This window comes from Nannobrachium achirus (genome assembly GCF_963921795.1).
Source record: "Nannobrachium achirus genome assembly, chromosome: 8".
Taxonomy (NCBI): Eukaryota; Metazoa; Chordata; class Actinopteri; order Myctophiformes; family Myctophidae; genus Nannobrachium; species Nannobrachium achirus.
Window position 1 is genome coordinate 53833028 of NC_137817.1, and position 13463 is coordinate 53846490.

The 13463-nt window shown below is 41.9% G+C and overlaps 2 protein-coding genes across 4 annotated transcripts in view; both read right to left on the reverse strand.

Moving 5' to 3' along the window:
- Positions 1-2637: 2637 nt before the first annotated feature.
- fam181b (family with sequence similarity 181 member B) lies at positions 2638-3585 on the reverse strand (the record flags this gene model as incomplete). The annotated part of the gene is made up of 1 exon (XM_080731407.1): positions 2638-3585. One exon carries the CDS (start codon positions 3583-3585, stop codon positions 2638-2640), a length of 948 nt encoding a protein of 315 aa, XP_080587533.1.
- An 8663-nt stretch (positions 3586-12248) lies between these two features.
- The window catches only part of prcp (prolylcarboxypeptidase (angiotensinase C)), a 30638-nt gene continuing 29423 nt past the window's right edge, over positions 12249-13463 (reverse strand). For 2 of the 3 annotated variants that reach the window (XM_080731477.1, XM_080731475.1), the window contains one exon: positions 12249-12982. In XM_080731477.1, the coding sequence (XP_080587603.1) occupies positions 12721-12982 (262 nt within the window). In that variant the 3' untranslated portion in view covers positions 12249-12720. The remainder of the gene's footprint in view (positions 12983-13463) is intronic. The other variant, XM_080731476.1, reaches the window with a different exon arrangement.

The window sequence follows — 13463 nt, forward strand, 5'->3', positions numbered from 1 at the left end:
CTCCCAGCTATTTGGTGAACACACACCAATAGAAAGATAATTAAATCTTTGTACATCAAACAATCGGTTCAACCTACCTAATCTGTTTTTCTGTCATGTGAAAATACTCTAGAGGAATGGTAATTCAACTAGCTGTGGTGGAAGTATGAAACACCCTAGTCATATGTCATTTGAAGTATACACTATTATTTTAGAGTGTGGCTGACTGTCATTACTCACGCTGTCTGTAGAATGTTAGACTCTCCAACACGTTTCGGTGGGAAGTGAGTTTGTAAACTTGACCAACGACAAAAAACACCCATACCTAGTGGGAGAAATACAACAATGTGCGAACACAGCAGCAAGATTTGGGAACTGTTGCGATAAAAGAAGGCTAGAGACTGGAACACAACCACCCTAATACACCATTGATTGACATCTAGACCTACTGCACATACAGTATGAAACAGAGCTCGCTGATACCTTTAAATGCATTTTAAATCTGAGTCTTAATTTTTTCTTATACTATTTAAATTGTATTGAAAAAAAAAAAAAAAAAAAAACAATGCTGCTATTTGTTCCAAATTAAGCTTTATACCCTATATAAAATGTTCACAATGCGACATAGCTCTGTTTACACAATGCTGTACCCCCTCCAACTGTATATATTATGTTCCCCATTTTCAACTGTTTTTATTTTATTTTTGACACTTGCTTTGGCAATGTAAACATATGTTTTCTCATGCCAATACAGCAGCTTTGAATTGAATTGGGTTTGTTTCAGTGAGGCGTAATTTCAGAAGAAAAATAGGGTGTGGAAAAAAAGTTACCATAGCAACCTTTTCTAAAATAGCTAAAATAGTGAATCTACAAGCCCTCAACACCCTCTCCAAGCGACACGTTGAGAGCTTGTAGATCAACTATTTTCACTATTTGTTTGGGGGGCAAAAGAGAAATTGATTGAAAATGTTCATCTATAATGACACTCCCAAAATAGGGATGCTACATTGAAAGTGGTTAATGAATGGTTGCATACAATAAAAGGCTTATCTAAATTATAACAGGTTTCACATATAGATGGACGGGCATCAATGTGGACACTAGGGGGAAGCAATTGCCAAACCCTGATGCCCCAAATGACGCCCCTGGTTTGTTTGGAAGTGGTAAAAATCTAACAAAACATTGTCACATTTATGATAAAAGGTAGTCTATACCAGGTATACTAGGCAACCTTAGGCACGGGTGCCAACATTGGCACAGGGGAGGGTGATCACTGGCAGAAGTGTGAGAGAGAGGATTTAGATTTTAAAATCAAATATTGTTCTAAACGTGGTCAATTACATTAAGTCACCCAATTTGCAGCAAATCACATCCTGCACATAATTCTACATTCATTAAAATTCTTAACTTTGACATGGGTAGGGAGTCGGAGAGATAGGTGGGTTATTGCTCTGAGTCTAATGATCGTTACAACAATGTCCTGCCAATCAAAATATGTCAGAATGTTGATGGGGTGTCATTAATATGAATGTTGACATGGCACACTGACCATCTAGAAAATAAAAACATGGCACTTCATTTCAAAAAGGTTGCCGACCCCTGAGGTATACAACGTGCAAAATACTCAATCCCAGTACTTCGAGTCAAAGTATAGATACTCCTGGTCACATGTTACTCGGCTACAAGTGGAAGTTGCTCTGTCAAATTTGTGCTTGAGTATTTAAACATACTTAAGTTAGAAAGTACAAATAACAAAAGTACATTTTCAACCATGCATGATGCTGCAGCATCATTAGCACACATGGACAGCAAGAAACACATCGATGTTGTGATCGTAATAAAGACCAGCTTTATTTCATCCTCACACAAATTGCTATAGATGCATAATGTGACTCTCTGAGATCAGCGTGCACTCAGGAGTCTGAAGGAAGGTGCCATATTGGGATCTCTGTCAAAGTAAAACATTTAAACTGCTGTTAAGGTGACTAGAAAACCGGTGCTTAATTCCTGCAGTGTTTTTCTTTCAAACGTTTATGTGCAATATAAGAGTCATTTATCAAAGGGATACATAGTGGACAGTCCTGTCTCCTCAGTGGACAATTTGGTAGCAAAACTACATTTGAAATAAAATAACATAGCATTCATGTCGTCGTTGTCGGGTGAAAACCTTGTATGTCCAAAACCGTTCGTTTTGCATAATATCATTTTAAAAATGATTTAAACTAGTGAAAACAGACGATCTACAAGCACACAACGCCTCGCACCGCGAGGCGTTGTGTGCTTGTAGATCTGCTGTTTTCACTACTTTTGTGCAACAGCCTTGTATGATGAAGCAGGGCTTTACTTAACGGAAGAACGTACACATTTTTAACTTGGAGATACGAGGTTTCCACCCGACAACGACGATATGTAGCCATATTGAACAATCTATCAAGTTGTTGTCGTCACATTCATGACAACAGATGGCTGTCAGGAAACGACGATCGGATCCAGTTGCAGCATCTCCCCCGGAAGAACAGATCAAAGCAAACGTCACATTGTCCTTCGACTATGGTTATTTTTTTCACCTTACATTTTCTTTTATTTATTCTCTACGTTTTGTCGTGTTCCTTCCTTTTCATGTCCGGAAAAAGCCCTAAACATAGACGCGGCAGTGTCTCATAGAGATGAAAAATGTGCTCTGTTGTAACCCCCGCTGGGGTCATACGTGACCTGGGGAAGAGAGGGGTCTGTGAAGAAGTTAGTGAAGGCCAAAGTGCACAGTGGGTTGTCCTCCACGGGCCCCACAGCACCAGAGTCTGACTGACAGTAGAGCGGAGGCTGGCTCGGCGCTAGTTTCTTAGTGGGGCTCGTGCAATTAGTCCAGGGCTCCGTGTAGAGGAAGCCACCGACTAGATGATGGCCGTCGTAAGAGGAGAGCTCCGGGCCTAATAACTCCGGCTGCACCCGGACGGGCATGCTCTGAAATAGGTCTTGGTCGCCGACCATGTTGCTGTAATCCGGCCCCAATAGCTCAAAGAACTCCATGGCCTCCGGGTTGCCTCGTTCCAAGTCCTTCAGAGTCATCCCGGACGTGGAGCTGACTTTGGAACAGTTGGCAGGCTCTGTGAAGAACGACGGCGGCAGGTTGCGGTTCCTCAGGGGCGGCTTCTTGGCCTTCTCGCCCCTGACTTCCTTCGCGGGGCTGAAGAGGGCCGCCAGGCTCTTGCTTTGCAAGTTGGCCTGAACCCCGTCGCGCTTAGGGAGAGTTTTGCCCTGGAAGGGGCCGGGCTGAGCCAGAGGAGAGCCCTGTCTCTTTGCCGGGGTCTCGGGGACGTTGCCCGGCGCTATGATGCCGGTGCACCTCTTGATCTGCTTCTGCAGATACTTGCGGTGGTTGACCTTCCTCTTGGATTTCACCGGCTTGTCCAGTGCCAGTTTGATGTTGCTGGAGGCCGAGTCGATGAAACTCAGCAGGTCCCTCGTGGTCTCTCGGTAGTCGCCCTCGCTCTCCACCTCGCCCAGGACACTCCCGTCCAGACTCTTCTCCATGTCATACTCCACCACGGAGCCGGGGAAGCAGAAGTTCATGAACTGGGGGTTCATGATTGCGGTCTGAACAGCCATTACTCCGGTGGCTTCACCTGTGGCGTCTGCTGTAATCTCAAAAAGCAGGGGGCTTTCATCAAAGCATGTCCCCTTTCTTTCAGCCCCGTCACGTAAAACACTTGGTCCTGATGCTGCTGCTCACTCACACAGCGAGTGCCTGGGAAACATCCGAGGGTGGAACTGATGGATACTGAGGAAAGCTGGGAGATCTTTCAGGGGGCTGGACCAATGATGTCAGAACATCAAAGAGGAGGGGCAGCAGCAGCGGCACCGCAGGAATTAACTCTTTGCTTATGTTCCGACCACCTGCAACTATAAGAGGGATTTGTCTGAAATTCCCTGCTGTGTCGAAGACAATGCCCGCTTCTAGGGCTCTCCCCTTAAGTTGAACTGTTTACAAGTGCTCTCAACCACAAACACTTTGATGAAACTGGAGGATATTACAGTAACAATGGCTGAGAAAAAAAAAGGTTGCATTACAATGTTATAGGGAGCAGGTCTTTGCTCCTGGGTTAAATTGTTCCCGGGAACATTTCAGATGGATGAAAATGTATTATGTATGGCTGATAACATTTGGAAAGTCCTCACATACGGTACTGAGAATTGGAACTTTTAAATTCACTTTAAAATGGAAATTTAAAGTCTGAAAAGAATCGCTAAAAACGTGTTATTTTTAAGTGTTCACCTTTCTGAACATAACGTTCTGGTGTTCAGGTGTTTTCTGCCGGGGACAGTGATCAGCACTAGCACCCATTCCAATCTTCTATTACACTATTACACAAAAAAAGAAAATGAAAAAACATACTCCAAGAATGTCTAAAATATCAGTAAAATTATCTATTTTATTTATTTATTTTCTGTGGGAAAAATCATTGTGCCCAAACAGATGTCACTGTTCGGGGGAGAATCTTCCCAACTGCTTTTGCTTGTGTGTGTCTTAATCTGCGCATGGCCAAAAGTTGATTTCTGGTGCATTCCCAGGCCAGTGGGAATTTCTGCTCTGGCCTGACAACTATTATGGGCTGCCTTTGACATAAAGCCCTACAGGGTCTAAATAGCCTCCATTCTTCCCCCCGCCAGTGAAAGGGAGCTTTGTGCCGGAGATTCATTAAACTGCACCTCACAGCCCCTTCGTAAAACGGCTCTCAATAATGAACAGTCGATTTAACTAGAAAAGCTGCCGGAGCTGTTAAATTAAAGGGGAATAAAGTGCAGTTCACGCTCGGTGTGCCAGAAGAAATGTTGACCCGCAGAAAATCCCTGGTATGAAACTTCTCTGTTGCTGTAAACAATAACGCCGTTTGCAGCAGGAAGCTTCTTGGCAAACAGTGAATACAAATCGGCGATATACATCCCCAAGTGTGGTGTTTTTGCACGGTGCCGGGGTATTACTCCGGTTTAAGTGGAATTTCGGGCGAGGCAATAAAAGTGTTTTGTAAAATTTGAGTTGGCAGATTTGTTCCGTACGGTAATAAAGATTAAAACATGGGGCAGGGTATTGTAGAATGTTTTGGAGTGTTTATTTCTCTCGTTTCTTTTTAGTTGTAGGTGTGCTAGTTGTAAAGACTTCTTTCTCTCTCTCATTTTCTTGTTGTTGTTTTGGCCCAGAAAGAAGAAGAAGAGGGATTCCTCTCCTCCCTTTAAAAGAACACGTTGAGGTGAGGCAGTGAATCATTTAAATGTCGGAGGGCAAAAAAAAGGGAAGAAAAGAAAACAAGAACGCTGGAGCGGTGAGACCGAGCAAGGGGGCCGTAAAAAAAAAGTGCCATTCTTATGTAAATGTCCCAGTACAATAGGGACAGTGAAACTGATAGTGCTGATCTAATTATCTGCAGCACAACACTGAAGACAGGCCGCCGCGGCCCCCGAAAGGAACCCCGAGAGAAGCTAAAAGATGCAAATACACAACGTACAGTTGGTTGTTGCCAAGAAAGAAAGAACGGGGCGTTTTGTGGGATCTTTATTTTATGTTGCCCTCGTAAATGCCCCCGCTCTGTCATCTTGGAAGGAAATAAAAGAAAGTGCGTGGGAAATAAAATGGGGAGAATTTGGCAGAATTGTGAAATTCAAGTCTTTCAACTGGCGCTATTAAAATCAAGAGAAATGGAAGCCTGCGATAGCCATATGGAACGATAAGTCATGGACTCCCTGGATATTATTATGAGTCTGGAACTATTTTAACCCCCATTGCACAATTTCTCCCAGTCTCAGTAGCCATATAGGCCTAGGAGACCCATTTAATTTACTTTTTATTTTATTTTTTGGCAAAGTGACATCAGAGACATAGCAAGCTTAATCCCCTCCAGTGATGTACTTAAGTACAGATGTGAATTATTTGTACTTTACTTGAGTGTTTTCCAATTTCCAATACTTTTACTCCTACTCCACTACATCTCAGAGGCAAATATGGTACTTTTTACCCCACTACAATTATTTGAAAACTTTAGTTACTTTGTAGATTTTGACCCATATTACAAAAACATACATTAACAACCTCAAACCTACATTATATACATTTCGGCCGTTTGAAAATAGCCGTAAATCGTCTATTTTCAAAATATTTTTATACATTTTGAACTTGTGAAATGAGACATTCTGCACAATGAGTACTTTGTAATTTTGGTAATTTAAGTCATTTTGATACCAATACTTTTGTACTTTTGCTCAAGTAATGAATTCCAAACTTTGACTTGTAACAGAGTACTTCTGCATTGCAGTATTGATACTTTTACTGAATACTTTTTTCCTCCACTGCATTTTAACCCCCATTGCACACTTTCTCCCAGTCTCAGTAGCCTCAGCAGCCCCGTTTTTTTTTTTCTCTCTTTTTTTGGCAAAGTGACATCATCAGAGACATGGCAGCCTTATCCCCTCTTTCCCATTTGGGCTTTTGTGCGGGTGGGTTATTCACATCTCGGAGGCTGACGCACGGATTCCGGAAACAAGCCTCCATTGTCACCAAAAGGGTGAGAGGGCGAGAGGGAAAGCCGGGGAGGGGGCATGGGGGGAGAGAGAGAAAAAAAGGAAAAAAGGTAAAATAAGGGTGCGATGGAGGAAGCAGTGTGACTTGGTTTAGAACATGTAAGACTTAGAAATGGTCAAATTCACAGCAAGTGTTGATTTAGTTTTTAGTCATATAGTCTTTGTCTTTTGAATAAAATTCCAATTCCATGCATATTTTAGTCAGCTGAAATGTTTTAGTTTTAGTTGACTAAATAAGAATTTCGTCGGCTAAATCTACAGTTGATTTAGTCAACTAAAATGTATTTTGGCAGGCCGTGATGGCATTTACAAGCCTGATTTATACTAAGCTGTGTGCCAAAATAGCAGATCTACAAGCTCACAACGTGTGTACAGTAGATCGGCTATTTTCAGAGAGTGACACCCGCACACAACTAAGCATAAAATGACTTGTCTTTTAGTTCTACTGGATCTCTTCTCCACTAGTCCCTCCCTGACATGTTAGTAGCCTAGCCTTTATTTGTTGACAAATTGTCAGTATATTTAGTCATAGTTTTACTCATCATAGTTTACTTTTTATTGAGCTTTTGTCAGTGAAAAAACTAGCCGCTGAACATTTTTCGTCATTTGGTTGACAAAATCAACAAGTTAATGTTTTTTTCCCCTCCCAGCATTCATCACAGAGGCTGAATTACACATGCTAGTTTCATTTAGAGTTTATTGCTGTATCTATTGTTATACAGTATGGTTTATTGCTGTATTTAATGTCTTGTTCTCCACATTCTTACATTTCTTTTTACTCTGACACCCTGAATTAATCCCTCCTTATGGATTAGTAGAGATTCTATCCTATGCTATCCCCAGTGGTTCTCAAAGTGGGTCCTTGGGAGTGTTCCAGGGATAACTTAACAATCTGTTTAACCACTTTAACTCTATATTGGCCATTTGCAAATGGGCCATCTACACGGTCAAAATGCATCGCGACACGGTGTGAGCTTGTAGATCTGCTGTTTTCTTTTTAAATTTTTAAATTGCCTTTGGTAGGCCACTTGTTATAGTTATAGTGCTCAGTGTGAATGGCCCCTGAGGCTGCTCAACAGCGCCACTTGAAGGTACAGGCGTAGGTCACTCAGCGGTACTGCAGCTGTTGAGGCCGTACTCTAAACAGACAGATAGATAGAGACAGACATAGAGACATAGACATACACACTCAGTCAAGCATTGGAGCATTGAGGCACCGCTCAGAAAAGAATCTCAACACTAACAGTTTTCAGATGGGGGCTCACGGCCAACTACAGATCAATTTGGGGGTCCTTGACCTGAAAATGTTTGATAACCACTATCCTATCCTATCCATAGATCTGTTGAGATGGAAATTCCCCAGAATGTTACTAATTCTTCAGCACCCAAGCTCCCTGGGTGCTGCTGGGTGACACCCACAGTGGCGTGACACCCACAGTGGTGTGACACCCACAGGCTTAATCTCTTCCTACTACTGTGTGGTCCCCGCCCTGTGCGAGGCAAGGGGACACACTCGGGCCCCGGGGTCAGCCGAATACTAATAACAGCCCTGATTGATGGCAGTGTCACAGACTTAAGAAAGGACCGGCGAAATTAATGACCCCTCAAAGCCCTGAGAAAAGTTTTCGAGGGGGAGGGGGGGGGGGGGGGTTTAGTGACAGGGACCTCCCTCCCCCGTGTTCAGCTGTGTTTGTATGTATACCATTCAGTCCAATCCTCTGACGAAAATGTAGGTGGACACGAAATGAACTCGAGGAACGCGCTGGCTCCGCCCTCTGTTCCGTAGCGTCGCGTCACGTCAAGAATGTCTGATTCTTTGAGACATCTCCACAGAACTGGACTAAAGCTAACTGGCAGAAACAAGGCAGACGAACAGAAGCCATTCGGTCCCTTGTCACTGAAGCCCCTTTCCCGCTGGACTAAGAACCCAACTAACATCTGCCTTTTGTCGTTAGTGGGAAAGGTTACAATCGGCTTTAGAGTTGGGCGATATACTGTAGTATTATTGTTAAACATCTGCATTACTTCATTTACAAGATGTCTACACAATTAAAGAGAGTGTAGAATAATTTATATTTTGATCAACTTGGCCTGTTATCTCTCCTATGGTACCACATCAATGGAATTGTGGACAAAATCCTATCCAACGATAACAATATTCTACGTTTTGGGTCAGAGAGGCTAAATCTCCTAAAATGGTGGAGCGTGGCTCAAATGCTGAATAAATAATGGACCTTGATATGAAATAGGTTGGAAATGACTACTATATACTAGGCCACCTTGCGTTTTTGCTGTACACTAAATATCTTCACAGAAAATAGGAGATCTACAAGCTGACAACAGGCAGCGCTACTATGTGTTGTCAGCTTGTAGATCTGCCATGTTTGCCGAATGTTCGCCCCCAGGATCGATAGGGACGTTAAGGGGAGACATGTTAGGTGAAAACATGTAAAAAATATAAATGTAAAAAAAAATTATTTTGTACTATTTTGCTTCCTAAACATGCCTTCTTTCAAACGAATGCAAAATTAACGTTCAAAATACACATAGATGTTCATTTCATACGCATAGCCTGATTTACATCACATTTTATCACTAAAAACATGGCAAAAATGTTTTTTTATGACTGTTGACACAATTTTATGATTTATGGAGTGATAAAAAGAGATATCTAAAATCCCCTCTGTAATTTGTTTTGTCTCTAATATGTCAAGAAAGGGAAACAATAGTTTTGAACCTGGCATTATCCAATCTTCAGATTTATGTACCTGAAAAGTATGCAAATTGGGCATATTATTAGTGCATATAATGCCTCATCTAAACATATCATTTCAGAAAACTTGTAATTCAAAAACTCTTAGTCTTGATGTAAGTAATCAACTGGAAAAGTGTCATTGTTGTAGCTATTAGTTATTTTTTTTACCCTATTCACCTGAGTTCAAGTGGTTAAACTTCTCCCAGCTTAAAAAAAAAACGTGTACAAAAAAAAAGAAAAAGACTTCTTGGAGAATCACAAAAGAAAGGGTCTTTGGTCAGAAAAGCTCCCCCCCACTCCCCACCCCTACACACTCTCTGCCTCACTCTTAACCTCTCCTGCGCCCCATGTGCAGTATTAATAATATTGCTAGCAGGGGGGACCAAACGGGGATCCGTGGGCCGTCTTGGTGCAGCAATTTAGAGCTTTAAAAGAGAGCGGGGGGAATGAATGGCGTTCCTGGGGGAATCCCACCGGTCGGTCCACGGGGGCCGGGTCAGCCTCCCACCACCCTCTTTATTGGCCTCCTCCGATTGGACTTTTATTAAATCACAAAGTCATTGTTGTTCCTATACTGGAAGACACTGAAATACCGCAGTCGGGCTTAAAACCTATAAAGAGTGAGAGAGAGTAAGTCTAGAGCAGCCTTGGTTACCAAACGGTGTGCCGTTGTTGCAATCACACATTATTGTTGCAATATCTACTACTATGCATAAATGTATACAACTATTAGTTATTAGATATTAATTGTATTACATGTCATAGCCTAAAACAACATAAGTATATTTTAACAACTTACTCCCTGGCATCCCTACTTTGTCACCACAGGCAAAACATTTATTTACCTCTTATTTATTTTTTTATATTTTCCACAATTTATTTATTTTTTACAAAGAAAAGCACATATGCACAAGCTCACAGTGCATTGTAAGCTTGCAGATAGTCTAATTTTGCCATTCCTGGAAAATTGTTAAAGTATGAAATAGGTCTTGGCTTTTTAATTTTTAATGTGGCATTAGTTAATAAAAGAACATTTATAGGGTAATAACAACACATTATGGACAGTGGACTAGACTATATTCTATAGTCTATTTTGCACGGATATGAGTACACGTGTGGCTTGAGATTTTGACCACAACTTAAGAGTCATGTCAGCGCAACAGTTCAAAAGACACTGAAGCTATTGTTGTTACATTAAAATGATTTGTTTAATCAGTCTCGTTGTGGACATTGTTTTAAACCATTACAGCATTGTAAAAAAAAAAGAGAAAGAAAGAAAGAGAACAGCTACAGTACAGTGCACATTACTTACAAATACTGTAAAACACTCACAGCTGTCAAATTCATGATGGAAACAAGTAGTGCAAAAATATTCCATGGCGGATATTAAGTGGACCAATGTTTTAGTTTGTCCCACAACCTCTCCCAAGACAGCATTTGATACGCTACACCAGTGGTTCTCAACCTTTTCAGGCCGTGACCCCCAAAATAAATCATATTTTAACTGGGACCACCCCCCCCCCGAGGAGAATTAAGAGTTGAGGCATTACATTTAGTAAAACACGGTTCTATTGTGAAAATAGCAGATCTACATGCTCACGCGAGGCGTTGTAAGCATGTAGATCAGCTATTTTCACAATTTCTGCCTCTATATTTGACAATTTTTAATTTGTCATTTTAGAGACATTAAAACGTCTTATGTTGATCTGTTAAGAAAGACAACAATGTTGCATTAATTGAATCATCTGGGGACTCGCCTGGGGGTCCCGAACCACAGGTTGAGAACCACTGTGCTACACAGATAAAAGACAAAAGTAACACACTGAGTAAAGAGGCTTGGTTTGTCAAAATAATTGCTGGGGTTGGTATTTTTGTAAACAAGATTTGTGTGGTCTTAAGTTGGAGTTTGCCGTTTCAGTCATTTACAGGCACATGACAGGTATGAAACTTGTTAATCCTCACTGGCTGTGTTTACATGCACTTGCAGGTATATTCCACTTGTACTGCTCATTCAGAATACAAATGAGGGACGTCTTATGCGGTGGTCCGCGGCGTGATTAGCCCACATAGTTACAGCCATTAACCAGCCCACAACAGCCCTGCCAATCGGACTGCACAACGGTTTGTGTGTTGGTCTGGTGAGTGGGAGCCCCTTGGTTCAATCCCTGCTTCCGCGCATCACTACACCAGCAACAGCTACATTTTGGTTTATAACTGGAAGAAGTGAGACGACGAGTTACAGTAGGTCTGGTCATTGGAAGTGTGCAGTTGTTGGCTGTCAAACCGCCAAGACAAGAATGCATTGTCCTCCAAAAGCCTAGTTCAGAGGCCAAACTGTTATACTTCATTGTACAATGGTGTTGCATGCATAAAATATAGCCGATCTACAGTATAAGCTCACACAACTGTGAGTCTGTGACGCATTGTGCGCTTGTATGTTCAGCGCTCGACACCGTCATACGACAGAGCATAAATCAAGCATTAGAACGTTGCGGGGAAAAATTGCAGAGGTCTGAATTAGCTTTGTTCTTAGTCCATGGCTGTGGCTAACTCACGCTAGTGCACGAATATAGGTTACCTGGTGCAGTAGAGGTAGGTGTGGAGCACAACTAGTGGTGAAACAATGTCACACAGATGTTTGTCACAGAGAATGTAATCCCCACCCATAAGGTGATGAAAAAAAAACGACCCCTTGGGCAGCATAAAAGATAAAAGATCCATTTTGGCACAAAGCTCTGGACAGAATGTCTAATTAGGGAAAGAGTATAGCTAAGCCCTTTTGGTACAGGTACAACATGATGTAAATATTATGGTGACATACCGTAACTCCACTGAATGATGTACAAAAGGTGACCTTTCAAACCTGTCAGTTAAAAAAATAAAACAATCATCCCCAAAAAGCATTATTAAGAATAATCTTTGGCAATTAGCAAAGAGCACCATGTCAAGCAATTCATATCTTCATTTAAAATGTCCCAGCTAAATTCATTTTAAAAACGTGTGAAAAATGAGCAGATTTTCACAGACTTTCTCTGATTAGTCAACTAATCAATCATACTATTTATAGAATTTCCCTTTTTCCCCCCTCATTGAATATTTATTTCTTTTACGGTTTAAGCTTCATTGAATGAAACGTTAGGCCTCAGCCTAATTTAACTTAAAGGACAACTTTAGTTTTTTACAACAAGGGTTCATATTTTACTGCTGGCTTAGTGTATCTAAAAAGACATTAAGCCACTTGTAAGCATGCCCCCATGCGTACGCATGCCCCACATTTTAGCAAGGTAAACACAATAAAACAATAGAACGAAGCTAATGAAAACATTTTAACACCTACTTTTTCTTTTCTCTAATTACAATCTAAAATATGAACCCTTTTTGTAAAAAAAAACAAAGTTGTCCTTTAACCACTGACCTTAACCTATTTTTATACGAGCTGCCTTGTTTTTGATGTTTTTGGAATGATGCGGTTCGGTGTGTTTTCTCCTAGCCTGCCTGATCCATTCCTTGAAGGCCTTCACCTCCAGGGCCCGGGCCTCCAGCACGGAGGGAGGGTCGTAGTTGTTGTTGTAGCGGAGGTCCAGGTGGTGCGCACCGTCAGGGATCACCACGGCCACCAGAGAGTCCGAAATGTTCCGGGTCACTCCGCCGCTCGACCACGGATCCAGGCCGCCATTACTGGAAAAAAGGAAAGAACAGCAGACAAAGAGTGCATATGAGATTTTATACAAAAGAATTAAATGACTAGGGTAGCAGGCCGGACACCTAGGTTGCCGAAGCAACCTGACTGCGTGTCCCGACAAGCTTTGCTGCGTGACACTTGCCTTCTCTCTCTCCCAATTTCCAGTCAGTCTACTGTAAAACTATCAATTAAGGCAAAAGACCCCCAAAAATATATTTAAAAAAAATTCTTGCGGGGCGTCCGGTGGCCTACTGGTCAAGGCGCATACCACATAAGCACCGGCACATAGGCATGGTTGCTGCGGCGTCGCCGGTTCGATTCCCGATCCGGACGACCTTTGCCGCATGTCACTCCCCATCTCTCTCTCTCCCCATTTCCTGTCAGTCTACTGTGCTAAGGCATAAAAGCCAAAAAAATAGATTAAAAAAAGAAGTCTTGCAAGAGTTAACAATGCTCACCGTCACAAATTGATGAAGA